The sequence below is a fragment of the Diospyros lotus genome, chromosome 11 (genome assembly GCF_014633365.1).
Source record: "Diospyros lotus cultivar Yz01 chromosome 11, ASM1463336v1, whole genome shotgun sequence".
NCBI lineage: Eukaryota > Viridiplantae > Streptophyta > Magnoliopsida > Ericales > Ebenaceae > Diospyros > Diospyros lotus.
Genome location: NC_068348.1, coordinates 21,291,940 through 21,308,596, shown reverse-complemented (window position 1 = coordinate 21,308,596; position 16,657 = coordinate 21,291,940). Strand labels below are relative to the sequence as shown.

Genomic DNA, 16,657 nt, shown 5'->3' with positions numbered 1-16,657 from the left:
ATTTAAATCCTTGTTGCTGCAACATATTTGGTGCCTATAACTCAAGTTGAATCTTGATGGACTCCTTATTAATTGTGGTCATATGTTATTTTAAGGAAGATTCCTTAATTTAGGGATTTGATTGTTATTTTACTTTGATTTTTCATTACAATATTGGTTGATTATGTTACCCCTTAATTTTAGGGATATGATTTGATTAAATATATTTGATCAAATAAGATATCTTAGTTGATTCCTTTGTGATTGGAGATCTTGAGGGAACTCTACATGTTGAAACTCTGCGACAGCTTTGCAACTTTCAAAATCAACAAAGTGAAAGATTTCTAAGATTGGAGCTTATATGATTCGTAGCTCCATAATCAACGAGCCTAGCAGAATCTGTGAGGTGAGACTTTGGTAGGGAAGCATTATCAATGGGCTGTGAAAATTGGTTGTAAGAAGTTTCTGAAATAGAACCTAGTTCATTCATGTAGACCTCATTAGAATCATTTAGGGAGGCTAAATAAGCTTGAGTGTCGGATTGGGAAACCAGTTGAGGCTGTCCAAAATTCTAATTAGACACAGAACTCCTTTGAAAATTTTTATCAAACCAATGGAAGCACTTGTCAACTAAGTGCCCTGGCTTACCACAAAACTAACATTAAATGCTCTTTCCAGATTGCCTACCTCTACCTCTTCCTCCTCTATTGACAAAACCACCACCACTACTAAAATTAAAACCTCCACCTCTGTTATTCATCGAATTTCTAGTACTCCTCGATGTAAATGTAGTCATGTTAACATGCATAGATGATGGCATAACCGATTCAACATTAACAGCGGTATGTGCCAAGTTTTTGGAGTTTAACCTCTGTACATGCATCAATAAGAGGTATTGCACCTTCTCAAGGTCATTTTCATCCATCTGATAGGTAATTAGACTGACTACAGTCTCATATTCATAGTCCAAACCATTAAGGATTGCAAGTAGCAGATCCTTATCACTAAGGGGCTCCCCTATGGCAGTGAATGTACTATTGTCTTGTTCTTAAGAATATAATCATTAATTAACAAAGCATCCTTTTTAACAGACCTACGTTGTTGCTTCAATTGGAATTACTTGACAATAGTTTGACGAGAATGCAAACTTTTGAGAGACATCCATACCTCAACAGATGATTCGCAATAAATCACCTACGCCAAAACTTCTTTGTCAATGGTTGAGAAGAGTCATCCAAGAAGCAATTGATCTAATTGCATCTAGCTCATGAGTTTTGGATTCAACATAGTTGCTCCATCCTCGCCGGCATTTGGATCAGGTATGAATTTTTCCAGAATCGATCGTTTATTGATGAACGATTGGAGATCAAAGGCACGTATCATGGCTGATATTTGTGCCTTCTAGAAAATGTAGTTGTTAGGATCAAGGTAGATCGGTATATAACTGAATGCTTTGGCCATCATAGCGAAATCTGATTGCGAGGCAGAAGACAACGATGATGAGGAGTGAGGTGGAAAGGAGGAAGAGACGCTATGATCAGCATTAGAAGCCATTGACCTTGGTTGTGTGCTCTGATACCATGTAAAGATACAAGCAGAGGCAGTAACTTGGGCAAAACATAAGAAAGGAATTTGTGAAGTGAAACTGGAATTAGAACGATCAAAATCACGTATAAACAGAAGAGCCGCTGATTATATACTCAGTGACTAAACAGATGAAAGGTGTGCAAACATAAGCCGTGAACATAACACTAGCCGTAGGAAATAACAGTACAACATATTTACAAAAAGGTGAAAATGCAAGATAAAGAAGGAAGAAAACAGCTTCAAGTAACACTTCCTTTCACATCTATTACAGTTTACACTATATATGTAATTGTCTTTGACTTAGTTTTTAAGCAATAAAATACAATCTTAAGCTTTGGCTAATTTGTAGGTTGATCCCCTCGAAGAGATCAATTCCCTTACTCTTTCCCCTATTCCTTTTTCAAATTTTTACCCAATTCTTGTAATAAACTAGGAATTTATCATACTTGTTTCGATAACTATATAGTCTTTTTGTATTTCATTTCCAGTAGCAATTTAAATATAATAATAAAAAAAAAATATCTTGCAATGCATGGGATGTAGGGAATCCCAAGACAAGGTGCATTGATGATATGAGCATCCCTCTTGGATGTATGAACCTTCAATGCGCATAAGCCCCTTGGTATAATTGCCGGCATCATGTACAGCTGGAAACATTAACGCTATGCACCATATAGTAGGCCTGTGTGCAGCAAGGATGACACATGTAACATGCATGCAAGAAGCTCATGTAGCCAGCTGGGTTAGCTGAGTTAGATTGCAGGCCACAACAAGTTGATGGCAAGTAGCAATAGTGTACTTGAACTTGCAAATTGTGGTAATAATTTCAAGTCAGTGGTGTGACCCAGTAAAGGAATTGGGAAGTTCTAGCATGGCTGGAACATCATGGTGGGTCGAGTAGGCAAAATTTTTGCTGGTGACTAGGGGTGTGCATTCGGTTATAACCGAACTGAACTGCCCAAAAATTACGAACCGAACTTGACCTACCAGCATATAATAACCGAATCGAACCGAACCGACTAACCCCACTAACCGAAACCTAAATCATGATAACCAAACCGAACCAACCTAGAATATTAAAGAGACCGAACATCTGTTACCGCCGGCCACCTGGCCGGCCAGTGATTCCAATGATCGGAACCGATCATTGGATTCCCCCAACCATGGTGATTCATATATCAAAAAACGACTTTAATCGGACGGTTGATTTTTTGTAGATCTAAAAATTAATTCCATAGTTAACAAACTCAAACAAGTTTCTGGAAAAATAGAAGTTGCCAAAAACTTACCGAAGGGCGAGCACAGTGGTGGAAATCGGATGAGAGAGAGATGCACTCGTCGTAGGCGTTGAAGTCAGTGTTGCTGTGTGACTGTGTCAGAGTTCCAAGTCAGCGTCAGAGGTAGAGAGGAAGCATCGCATCAGCGTTGACGACGACATCGGAGGGGGCGATCGTGCCGCCGTGCAGGAGAGTCGAAGACGATGGGGGCGAGCAAACGAAAGGACCAAGGATCGGTTCAGTCCTTCCGCCTTCTGGGTCTTCTCTTCTCTCTGATCTACGAAGTACGAAGCCTCGAAGAGTAAGAGCCTTCGTCTTCTCCATCGGCGACGGCGACGTCTTCTCCAGCGGCCAGATCTGGGATGAAAATGAAATGAAATGGCGAGGGAGAGGGAGAGGAAGAGAGAGAGTGACGAAGAGAAAATGAAATGGCAGTGAGACATGGGGTGCTGCGCTGGCGTGGGGGTGGGGTGGGGGGGGGGTTGGTTTATTCCATGGTTCGATTCGGTTTTGTACTATTTTTATCAAAATAACCGAACCGAAGAACCGATTTTTTTTTAAAATAAATAACCGAAATCGAACCAATTATTATGACTAACCGAACCGAACAACCGGTTCGGTTCGGTTAAATCGGTTTATCCGATTTTTTGCACACCCCTACTGGTGACATGTAGTTGGCAATGCTTATTGGTTGCAGCCAATTTCAAGCAGTTTAGGGCAGTCAGATAAAGATTTAGTTTTTCGCATTCTATGGGAGATGTCCATATAGCAGTTGGGGGTGTTAACTGATAGGAATCTCTTGTGGTTGGACCCGTCAGCTACAATGCACATTATAGGTGCAAGGTTGTCATGTCGCATGTCTCTATTTATAGGTTGTGTAAATGCTTGTAGGCGGAGTTGAAATTATGTAAGTTTTGTGTAGGCATTTGTCATAATTTTGTGAAGCTTTATGCTGAGATTTGGCATTACTCAAGCTACTCCTTTGTAGTTCGATGATTATAGAAAGGTTTGGCAAAAGATTTTCTCATAATTTTGTTGTGCTTTGTGACGAGCCTTGATAGCATTACAGTTGTCTCTTTATGCCAAGGAGGATAAAAGTTTGAGTTCAAGAAACAATCTTTTTACCACAAAAAAAAAAAAAAAAAAAATGCCAAGGGAAAGGTTATGTACAAATACGAACCTTGCAAAGTGGAAAGCCTCATGCAACATGGACACCATTTGTGGTGTGCTACATGTTGCTATTGTGTTGCGTGCATTCTATGGGAAATTGATTGAGTGGAATTTCTGAACTTAGTATTATCACATGCAAAAAAATTTAGGCAACCACATGATAACTAGTATTTGAGCCTTGTTATGATTTCACATGAATAAAAGTCCTTTTTATCATGGTCCATGGTGTTGCTTTAGATGCTGGTAGGGGTAGGGTGACCTGGTTTGAGGAGTGGAGGCCCAAGTGGACCCCAACGCAGTGTAGTCCTTTTTCTGAGGATCAACAGGTTGGTCTTGTTAGTGTAGGTGCTCTAGACCCAATCAGGTTGGGTATGTTATACACTGACAATTGTAATCACGTTATTATTTGAATAAAAAGTTATTCAAATTCACATGAAGTCATTCTATTAGTTTCTTGTTATTATTGTAATAACCGAATGAAACTAAATAGAAGTCCATATGATGTATACTGTGATTAATCTATAAAGATATGAGATGATGTATCACAGTTTCTAGACATCATTAAACGTCCCTAGTCGTAGCAATGTCAAGAATAGACATTGACAATTACGGTAAGACTTGTATGTGCTATGTTTTTGCTATGTGATAGCAATGGGGGTCTCACACCTATAGGCATGGGGATATCTAGACAAGTACATATGTGACCAATGTTGGAGAACGTGTCACTGGACCTGACTTGCAATGAGAATCCATTTTGGTTATATGTTGATGGAATTCTCAAACGAGATGGGTGTAACTAATCTTTGGACCTGAGGTTGTCACGGTCATCTCATAAGAAGACTGGTATGCTTTGACATCATTTCGATGGGCCTAGACAAAGGCTGCACGTGGGCGATCGTTGGGTATATCATGAGGCTTATAGAGATGGGTGCATAGCCAAGATGGCACTCGTCTATCTCTTGATAAAAGATGATGTATCTAAGGCGCCTTCGGTGAATATTCACTTTAAATCCATGGCCACGGTGAAAGAGATCAATAAGGAGTTATTGATTCACTTTCTATTAAGTGAAGATATCTGGATGACCGAAGAAAAACTTATGTGATCATAATCAAGTAACACATTGCCAACTTGACATCACATATGATACATTGACGAGAGGATCGAATTACACGGTAACCATGCTCGTGAAAGGTTATTTGCGGATTATGAATCCTTTTGAATAATTGGGTAGGCATGATACCTTGCTAGAGGCCAATCTTGTCTTATGTGTTCGTACCGACACATTGCCAATATATTCGGAAGCCTAATGAGTCATACACAATAGGCATGGTCCTTGGTTTAAACCAGGAGAGTGGACGTATGGTTAAGTGGGACACTTTGGCAAGAAGTTATGTCGTCGTAGGTTTTCACGGAAAAAGAACAAATAGACGTAATGACGTCGATATGACGACGTCGATATGACGAGGAGTCGTCATAATGGAAAGAGTTTTCTAAAATGGCAATTGATTAAATTAGGAAGGAGTTTCTAATTTAATAATTTTCTATTTGTTGGAGTGACAAATAGGAAATAAAATATATTTGGGCTTAAGTTAATATTTGGACTAAATTAGATTTGGGCCAAATATTAAATTAAATATTATATTTGGACTAAATTGAATTTGGGCCAAATATTAAAATAAATATTATATTTGGACTAAATTGGATTTGGGCCAAATATTAAATATTATATTTGGACTAAATTAGATTTTGGTTAAATATTAAATATTATATTTGGGCTTGAATTAGATTTGGGCCAAAATATTTTATTTAAACCTATAAAAGGATTTGGGTCATTTAATTATATTTCTAGTTGGATTAGAATAAGCCCACTTAAAATTCTAATTAAATTAGAATTAACGCTTAATCCATTAGGGTTTTAGAAACCTTAGGATATTTCTCTATAAACATCTCTTTATGGGTTGCCCAAAAGAGTAGTGAGTTTTGGTGTCGTTTTTCAAAAGTTGAAAAACGTATGGCCATTCACTCTTCTCCGTTTCTTTTGGCATCAATACGAAACGAGAGTTCTTTTTCCGTCCATACACAAGCTGCGAAAGGGAGAAGGAGCTAGCACTCCTATTTCGCTCTCCTTGCCAACGGACGGGTGTCGCGTATCACGAGTTAGAGGCTGGACGCTTGGATGGCTCGAATCTGCGAACGACTCGATAATCTAAATGTTAGATTTATTTATTTGTTTGTAAATGATTTGATTTCGACGTTGATCCAATCGCTGGGATCGGGATATGATTCAAAATTTTTGAACTACGCTACTTGCCCTATAGCGATCTTGCTTTATTTTCAGGTCCAATCTCTATAAGCTCTGCAACAATTCCATTACAATTTGTTTGTTGAGGCCTAGTGAATGATGAGGCCATGGAGGAGGATATTCAACTCTGAAAGCGTGTCTTGATTGAGCGCTATGCTAAGTAGGGGTGAGTCATCTTTGAAGTTGAAGGCTCTTGATAAAAAATAATTAGGTTGTCCATGATGCCAAGGCCTTAGAAATTTTATAGGGTATGGAGAAATACTTCAAGGCTACTCAAATACCAGAATGTATAGTATGTAACAGTACCAGAAAAGTCTAAAGTAAATGCAAGACAGAATGTGAGAGAGAGAGAGAGAGAAAACCAGCCCTTAATATTCACCAATGAATCAAAAATACAATCATCTTGTAAAATAACAAGAAGCTGAATATTTATATCTAGTGAGAAGCAAGCCAATGAGCGCCTAACCAGGCGCTGAAACAAACACAAGCTTTACAATAAACAAACAGCAAATACATCCTCTAACATTCCCCCTCAATTGAAACTACTCCTTGACGACAGATTCTTCGAGAGAAGATCCTGATAACACTGTCTTCGAAATATGAGAGAATTTCATATGCTATTGATCTCGTAACAACTGAAAACGATCTTTTGCCAAGCCTTTAGGAAACACATCAGCAACCTGATATTGAGTAGGAACATAGCGAATGTCAATCTCCCCTTTCTCAACTTTCTCCTGCACAAAATGAAGATCAACCTCCAAATGCTTAGTGTGAGCATGAAAAACAGGGTTTTCAGCAATACTTTTTGCTACAAGATTATCACTCCAAAGAACAGGAACCTGAGCACGAGCATAGCCACGCTCAGAAAATAAGGACTGTAACCACATAACCTCAGTGATACCCAGAGCAATGGCTCTGTATTCAGCCTCTCCCACAGATCGAGCTGCAACCGACTGCTTCCAAGAACTCCAAATAATCAAATTACTGTCAAGAAACACACAAATCCTGCTAGTAGATCGGCGAGTAACTCTACAGCTGACGTGATCAGCATCGGTGTACACCGTGAGGGAAAGATCGGGAGAGGAAGGAGAGAAAAATAATCCCAAACCAAGAGAACCTTTAAGATATCGAAGCAGGTGCTTGCATGCAAGCCAATGCTGTTGCTTGGGAGCTGAGTGAAATTGACTAAGCTTATTTACAATAAATGCAATATCTGGTCGAGTATAGGTAAGATATTGCAAGGATCCAATGATAATGCGATAAAGAGAAGGATTAGAAAAGGATTCACCCTCAGCAGTTAAAGACTCAGCTATATTCACTGGTGTCTCACAAGGCTTACAGTCCAACATGGCTTCCTTCTTTAAGAGATCAATAGTATATTTGGTTTGAGTGAGATAAAGACCATTAGAGTTACGGTGAGCCTCAAAACCAAGAAAATAGCTAACAGAGCCAAGAGTTTTGAGAGCAAAATGAGTATTCAAATCCTGAATACAAGCTTTTAGAGCTGTGGGATCTGAACCAGTTATCAATATATCATCAACATAAATCAAGACAAAGAGCACAAACTTAGCAGTCCTCTTAATAAACAAAGACGCATCAGAAACAGCCCAATTGAAGCCCCATGACTGTAAAGCACACCTTAGCTTGGTATACCAGGCCCGAGGAGCCTGTTTTAATCCATAAAGAGATTTCTTTAACTTCCAAACATGTGTGGGAAACTGAGGATTCACAAACCCTTCCGGTTGAGACTTAAAAACATGTTCATGCAAATCACCATTCAAGAAAGCATTGTTAATATCAACCTGTTGGATATCCCAACCAAAAGAAACAGCCAAAGAAAACAAAACTCTGATGGTAGGACCTTTAACAACAGGGCTGAAGGTCTCAGAAAAATTAATCCTAGGAGTTTGATGAAATCCCTTGGCAACCAAACGTGCTTTGTAACGAAGCACTGAACCATCAGCATTAAACTTTATCCGAAAAACCCACTTGCAGCCAATGACATTCATGTCTTTAGAAAAGGGAACTGAGATCCAAGTATCATTTCGTTGCAATTCAGAATACTCTTCTTCCATAACCTGGACCCATGGTGAATCTAAGAAGGCCTCATGAACAGTGGTAGGTTCCAACGAGCTCACTAAGGCATGAGGAGAGGATGTGGACAAAAGTTTAGATTTGGACCTGGTGAGCATAGGATGAACAAGAGGTTTAGGAACATGAGAAGATGGAATAGAAGAATGAGAAATACGAGGGACAGATGAAGGTAACAATGTCGGAGATAACTGAGGCGGCAACATCTCTAAAGAAGGAGAGGACGAAGTTATAGGAGAAGTAGGAGCAGTAGAATGTAAAGAAGAATTCGGAGGTTGTGCTACTGTCGAAGGAGATACGATAGGAAATGACTGAAAGAACAAAGTAGAAGGACGATCAGAAGTGGTAGAAGCAATAGGAGACAAAGACAATGCAGATTTAAACAAACTAGGATAAGGAAACTCATCCGGATTAAAAAGAACATGTCGAGAGACATATACACGACTAGAAGAGTCTAAACACTTATAACCAGCATGCCCATGACTATACACAAGAAAGATACATTTAGTAGAATGAAAGCCGAACTTATGTTTATTATAAGGATGAAGATAGGGAAAGCATGCACAACCAAAGGGCTGAAGATGCAAATATGAAGATGATTTGCGAGACAATAGCTCAACTAGTGTGCGAAAGTGAAGAGGAGCAGAAGGAAGGTAAATTGATAAGATAAACTGCTATTTGGAAAGCCTCAACACAAAATTTAAGAGGCATGGCGGCATGATTTAACAACGTAAGCCCCATTTCAGCAATATGACGGTGTTTTCTTTTAGTTACACCATTTTGCTGAGAATTATAAGGGCAAGTAAACCGAGGTTGGATGCCATGTAATTGTAGATAAGGTAAAAAGGCTTTAAACTCCCCACTATTATTTGTTTGTAAAGCTTTGACCTTAGCATTATACTGAATCTCAGCTAGTTTACGAAAGGTAGTAAAAACAGACAAAGCATCAAATTTTAATTTGAGAGGATAGAACCAGGTATAGCGAGTGTATGCATCAACAAATATAATGTAGTAGCGATATCCTTCAGTAGATAAGGTGGGAGAAGGTCCCCATAGATCAGAATAGACCAGTTCAAGTGGTCTAACTGCTGTGATTTCACTATTAGAAAAAGGAAGCTAATGAAGTTTCCCAATTTTGCTTGAATCACAAAAGGAAAGAGACGACAAAGAACATGGAACATGAATTTTATTCAACACCAATCGCAGTACATTGAGTGAAGGATGCCCAAGCCTGGCATGCCATTGTTTGCACAAATTGCTCGGTTGAGCAACAGTTACATTTACAGTAGAAGAATCTGACTGTTTACAGCTAGGAAAAGAAAGACTATCACACGAAAAAGAAGATGTACTGCATACAAAGGACCTAGGATGAAAAGAATGAGCGGAAAGCCTGGAATTAGCTGGAACAAAAGCTGAATTCAGTTGATATAGGCCATCCTTAAGTTCCCCTCTGAGTAGCACTTGTTCGATATTCTTGACCTTAATCACACAAGAATGAGAATCAAATTCAGCAATAAGATCATGATCATTTGTTAATTGAGAGACACTGGTGAGATTTTTCCGCATGTTAGGAACATGCAAAACATTTGGTAACGTAATGGAAGAAATAGGCTAATAATGAGAATATAAATGACCAAGGCCAACATTGGAGATTTCTAACTTCTTACCATTTCCAACAGACACTTTATCACCACCATTGTAAGGAGTATCCATGGAGAGATTTTCAAGATTGGTGGTGATATTATTTGTTGCTCCAGAATCAACAAACCATGACTGATATGAAGCAGTCGAAGGGCTGCTGAGAAAAATAAGTCTGCTGAGGAAAATGAGTGTAGTGAGCACTCTGGACTGAACCAACATCATTCGAGTAGACCTCATTAGAGTCACTTAGGGAGGCTAAATACGCTCTAGAATCTAACTGTTGATTCATTGGTGAATTACCAAAACTGCTCTGATTCAGAAACAATCCAGATGACCTCTGAGAGTTCTTATCAAACCGATGATAACAAAGATCAACCAGATGACCTGGTTTGCCACATAACTGACAATAAAAGTGTCTACCAGACTGACGGCCACGGCTGCGTCCTCCTCTTGCACCAAAACCACCTCCTCTTTGATTGTTACCACCTCTCTGAAAATTATTACCTCCACCTTTCTTATTATAATCAGTCAAATGAACTTGCATAGAGGTTGTATTAGAATCAAGATTAACAGTAAGTTTTTGGAGATTAACCTTTGTTGATGCATCAACAGCAAATACTGGACTTTATCCAGATCTATGACATTCATCTGATACGTCACCAAGCTAACTACTGTCTCGTAGTCAAGATCTAAACCATTGAGAATTGCAAGAAGCAATTCTTTGTCATCTAAAGGTTCACCTATAGCAGCTAATGAATGGCCGATGGTCTTAATTTTGAGAACATAGTCGTTAATCGACAAGGCATCCTTCTTAATTATCCGTAACTGCTGCTTAAGTTGAAGCGACCTAGCAATAATTTGCCTGGAATACAAATTCTCAAGTGTAGACCATACCTCAGCCAATGACTCGTAGTGTATTACCTACGCTAGCACATCTTTATGTATCGTTGAGAACAATTAGCCAAGGAGGAGCTGATATGATCGCAACCACGTCATATACTCTAGATTCAACATCGTTCCTCCAGCATCCTTACTGCTAGGATCAACAACATACTTCAACGGTGATGAAACTTTATTCAAGAACGGAAACAAATCAAAGGTGCGAATTGTCGTTAGAACTTGCGCCGTCCAAAAAATGTAGTTTCTAGAATCCAACTTGATTGGAATGAATTGAAAAGCTTTCGCAATCGCACCAAAATCAGATTGCAAAGAAAGAGAAAAGACAGATGCTGAACGAGGTGGTGAAGAGGAGGAAGCACTTTGAGCAGTTGTAGGATCCATGACGACTTACGTCTTTGGCTCTGATACCATGAAACAGTACCAGAAAAGTCTAAAGTAAATGCAGGAAATATCAATGCATGCATTGCAAGGTCATGCATTTCGGGCATAGTATTGAAGGTAAGGGGAACATCAGGAAAGAGGAGTCTGGTGGTGCTAATTAATAGCAGAAGCACCCACAATTTCCTTGATAGGAAACAGCCTCTGCCCTCCAGTGTGAAATGCAGGAGACCACCCCTTTGTCGGTAATGATTGCAAATGGAAGCAAGATGGTAAGTCACTACAAGTGCAAAGAATTCAAATGGAAGATGGGGGGTCATGAGTTTACAGTGGATCTAAGGATTCTCAGGCTTGGGGGTTGTCACATTGTGTTGGAGGTGGATTGGATGAGGACGGTAAACCCTCTTGTATTTGACTTCAACACCCTAGAGGTCACTTTTGATAAGGAAGGCTAGAAAATCACTTTGAAAGGGTGTCAAGAGATAGGGGAATGCAAGGCAGTATCAGGTAAAAGATTGTAGAAGCTACTGGATCAAGGGGGAACGTCGATAGGTCAACTACATTCCTTATATGCCCTGGAGAAGGCCAACTACCATGGGAATGTCATGCTAAGAACAAAACGCCAACCTACAGTCCACTCTGTTGATCTCAGCCACACTTAGGTACATTCTCTAGACCCTATTCGCTCATTGTTGATGGAGTTTGAGGATTTGTTTGCCATTCCTACTAGCCTACCCCCACATCGATTTCTCGACCACTCCATTCACCTACCAAATGTTGAACCAATTAACCTAAGAGCCTACCGTTACTCTCCTGTCCAAAAGGCAGAGATTGAGAAACTTATTAAAGACATGCTGGACAAATCCCTCATTCAACCCAGCCAAAGCCCCTTTACTTCTCCAGTCCTCCTAGTAAAGAAAAAAGACGGATCATGGAGATTTTGTGTCGATTATCAATGGCTAAACACACTCACCATCAAGAACAAATTTTCAATTCCTATCATTGAGGACCTCTTAGACGAATTAACAAGAGCAACCATCTTCTCAAAGTTAGATCTCACCTCTGGTTACCAGCAAATCAGAATGAACCCAAATGACTGCCATAAAATAGATTTTAGAACACACCAAGGACACTATGAGTTCTTGGTAATGCCTTTCGGTCTTACTAACGCCCATGCCACCTTTCAAGCTCTCATGAACCACATTTTTGCTCCCTATCTCCAAAAATTTATGCGAGTCTTCTTTCATGACGTATTAATCTACAACCCCAGCCTAAACCAGCATGTAACCCACCTAAGGAAGGTATTCGAAATCCTCAAAAGCCATCAACTCTTTGTGAAGAAGTCTAAGTGTACCTTTGCAGAGTGGAATACCTAGGCCATATAATCATGGTCAGGGAGTAAGTACAGGTCCCCAGAAGGTGACAGCTATGGAGAATTGGCCTAAACCAAAAACATTAAAGGAATTGAGGGGTTTCTTAGGGCTCACTGGCTATTTCCGGCGATTCATCAGAGGCTATAGGGTATTGAGTAAGCCCTTGACAATTTTACTTAAAAAGAATAACTTCCATTAGGGCAGTGAGTCAAATAAGGCGTCTGTAGAATTAAAGGAAGCCATGACTCAAGCTCCAGTGTTGGCCCTTCCAGATTTCTCGAAAGAATTTGTGTTAGAGACGGACGCTTGTGATGTGGGAGTAGGAGTTGTCCTAAGTCAAGAGGGCAGACCAGTATCCTATATGAGCCAAACCCTTGCACCCAGGCAGTTAGGCCTCAGCATATACGATAAGGAATTACTAGTTGTGCTGGTGGTTGTGGACAAATGGAGGTACTATCTAAAAGGCAGGAGGTTCATCATAAGAACAGACCATGAAAGTTTGAAGTTTTTGTCTCAACAAAAGGTACACAACCAACTGCAATGTAAAGGAATTACTAAATTGATGGGATATGATTATATCATCCAATACAGAAGGGGTAAAGAAAACTTAGTGGCAGATGCACTATCAAGGAAGGTGGAACTCGTTAGTTGCCATGCCATCTTAGCTTTGGTACCAGATTGGGTGCAGGAGATAACTAACTGCTACGAGCACACGACATGGATTAAGCAAAAACTAACCCGGCTGACAGTACATCCTCAAGGAGATGCAAGATATTCCTTCCAAGGAGGCTTGCTAAAATACCAAGGTCGGGTGGTCATAGGGGACGATGATCAACTGCGAGGCAGGATCTTGCAAGCACTAGGGGGCCATTCAGGGCTGAATGTAACATATTGTCGGGTAAGACAGCTATTCTATTGGCCAGGCCTAAAGAAGGACACCACTAAGTATGTGTTGCAATGTCCCATTTGCCAGCAGTGCAAGCATGAGCAAGTACCATAGCTCGGCCTATTACAACCATTGGAGATAACCTCCCAAGCTTGGGAACAAATCTCGATGGATTTCATTGAGGCCCTACCAAAGTCCAAGGGGTTTGACACCATCCTAGTAGTGGTAGATAGACTGATTAAGTCCAGTCACTTCCTTCTCCTTGCTCACCCTTTCACAGCTACTGAAGTGGCCAGGAAGCCGATGGACGGAGTATTTAAAGTACATGGAGTACCGAAGGCTATGGTTTCAGATCATGATAAAATATTTACAAGCCAATTTTGGAAAATCTTGTGTCAAGGGCTCGGGATAGACCTGCAAATGTCATCTGCCTACTATCCAGAAATCGATGGACAGACTGAACGAGTCAACCAGTGTTTGGAGACATACCTCAGGTGCCTCTGTTTTACAAAACCTCGAAGTTGGAGCCGTTGGTTATCGTTGGCTCAATGGTGGTATAACACCAACTTCCATACAACCCACAAAAGAACCCCATTTGAGGCTTTATTTGGCTATCCTCCTCTTATAATTCCTACTGTGATACATTACACTCCAGCAAAAATATTGGTCGACCACTACCTACAAGCACAACAGGATGCTCTACAAGTGATAAAGAGGGAACTCAGCATGGCCCAACAGAAGATGAAACAGAGGGCAGACAGGCATCGCACTGATCGGACCTTTGAGGTGGGTGACAAAGTACTTCTGAAGGTAAAACGGTTCCAGCAACACTTATTCCAAAAGGGACCTATCTCTAAAATTAGCCCCAAGTACCATGGTCCCTTCAAGATAGTGGCCAAGATCAGAATTGTGGCATACAAGTTGCAACTGCCTGATGGTGTGCGGTTACATCCAGTTTTTCATGTGTCTCTTCTCAAGAAGGTAATGGGATCTACGACTGATACTAGCAGGGATTTACCAGAGCTACAAGATGATACGGTAATGGAAGTCGAGCCTAAGGCAATGATAGATCGGTGAGTCATTTACAAAGATTCCCTGCCCATCACTCAAGTTATAGTCCAATGGACGCACTTGCATCCTAATAACACCACCTGAGAATACCTATCGGAGCTCCTTCAGCGATATCCCAGGGTGGCCAGCTTCCTCTATTTCTTGGGGACAAAAAATAATTCAAGGCGTGGGGAGTGTTACAGTCCAAAGGCAAGTCTGTAATTAGAGGAAGGTAGCAGGTTATAGAGGGAATGGTGTAACTGCAATAAGCCCACTTGGCACATGGCCACTTGGAGGCTCTAGAAGAAGTAGTTAGAGAAGTCTCTAACTGTAACCAATCTCTATAAATAAGGATCTGCTCATGAGGATGGGGATATGTGAAGATTAATCCACAAGTCCTTTCCCTCCTAATTCAATCTCTATTCTCTCTTTCTCTTATCTCTTTCTCTCTCCCTCTTATTTCCCTTCTTCCCGCCAATTCTCTTCCTAAATTCTGGAAGGGACTCCCGGTCAGATTTCCGAGATCTGACAACATTTTACCTTATCATTTTACAGGATAAGGTCAAATCTAACCATCATGTATTTCACCGGAGATACAAAATTATAGCTTGATCCTTCTGTAACATACACGGCTTTGAATTTATCATCTGTCCTTACAAATAAGCATTATAGTGCTCCTTGCACTACCATGTGCTGTCAGGGTAACGTGTAGCACAACTGCTTTGCCATTCATCATCTTTTTGTGGCTTGTTTCACCTCTTTTGGTCAAATACTTACATAGAATGCATAGTTTCTTTTTTGTTTTTCTATTTCCTTGTTTGCAGAATTGTTAAGGTGTTCCAGTGTGATATTTATTTTTCCCGCATTCATTAAATAGCTTTGAGAAATACTGTTCTATTTCTACTTGATTGCCCCTTCATTTACAGGTACCTTTTTATCTTTGTTTTGTACACAGTTTGCTCATCTCTGTTTTTTTTTCCTCATGCTTTAACGAACTTATATTATTTCTTTTTTCCATCTTTTGTGTCAACTAAGTTGTACAATTTTTCATAAACATTTGACATACATCATAGATGCCCTTCTTTGTCATTTTTTGGTTAAAATATGCTCTTCTAGTTTTCCTCATCTAGGCCTGTATGCCTTGTCTTGTAGCAAGGTTTTCTCTTTGGTCTTAATTTTTTTTTTTTTTCTTGTACTGTCGTCACCATCATGACAACATTTAGTATGGAGCTTGTTTCTTTTTGACTCTCCTAAAATAGCTTTTATCCCCTTCCATGTTAGATTTGTCTCACCTACCACACTTTCTTCTATCACTCTTTTTTACCCCTGAGAATAACTTGCTTTTGAAATCAATGTGTATTGAAAATAATACTTTCTGTAGATATTTGGACAGAATTAACTTCTCTCAAATTATTATTTAGATTGGACAAATTTATACACAAATGGTAACTACTCATATAGTGGCAGTTACACACAAAAAACTGCCACTTAGAAAATAAATAACTGTATAAAAAACTGTTGCTATAGTTTGCCTAACTACCTTACAATCTATATTTCTTGTATATGGTTTTCCACCCAAGTTCGTCACAAACAACTTCCCAAAATTTTGACCCAATTTGGTTTCCACATTGTCCACCTTGAACATGTAAACTATAACATCTTTTTTTATTTTATCAAAAGATTGAATGATGTGGTCTCTTTTCAACTTTAGAAATATCAACCTTCTAAAATTTTAAATTTGTACACGTCGTATTACATCCGTGATTCTAGATTCTTTCTTCAAAGAAAGGTGTGGTCTGAAGTAATATTTGTTATCTTTTAAGGCGCCTAAAATCCAGCGAGTGCATGGTGCAAAATCATCTAGATCACCTGGTGGTGTTCCTCATCAATCACCAAGTAATCAGTGGGATAGCATTATCAAATTCTTGGATTCTCTCATGAGTCATCTTCGTGAAAATCATGTAAGCCCATAATCCTTTTCTCATTTTAGTTTTTGTTCATGTTAGATGTTATTGCGGTCTT

The 16,657-nt window shown here is 39.7% G+C and overlaps 1 protein-coding gene and 1 non-coding gene across 3 annotated transcripts in view; one reads left to right on the top strand and one right to left on the bottom strand.

The window, feature by feature from the left end:
• Positions 1-16,657, top strand: part of LOC127813300 (myosin-15) — a 145,619-nt gene that overhangs the window by 108,359 nt on the left and 20,603 nt on the right. For both annotated transcript variants that reach the window (XM_052354213.1, XM_052354214.1), the window contains one exon: positions 16,459-16,596. In XM_052354213.1, coding sequence (XP_052210173.1) covers positions 16,459-16,596 — 138 coding nt within the window. The remainder of the gene's footprint in view (positions 1-16,458; positions 16,597-16,657) is intronic.
• Positions 883-991, bottom strand: LOC127813819 (small nucleolar RNA Z247). Its single transcript, XR_008026224.1, has one exon. It is a non-coding gene; the product is annotated as a small nucleolar RNA Z247 (small nucleolar RNA).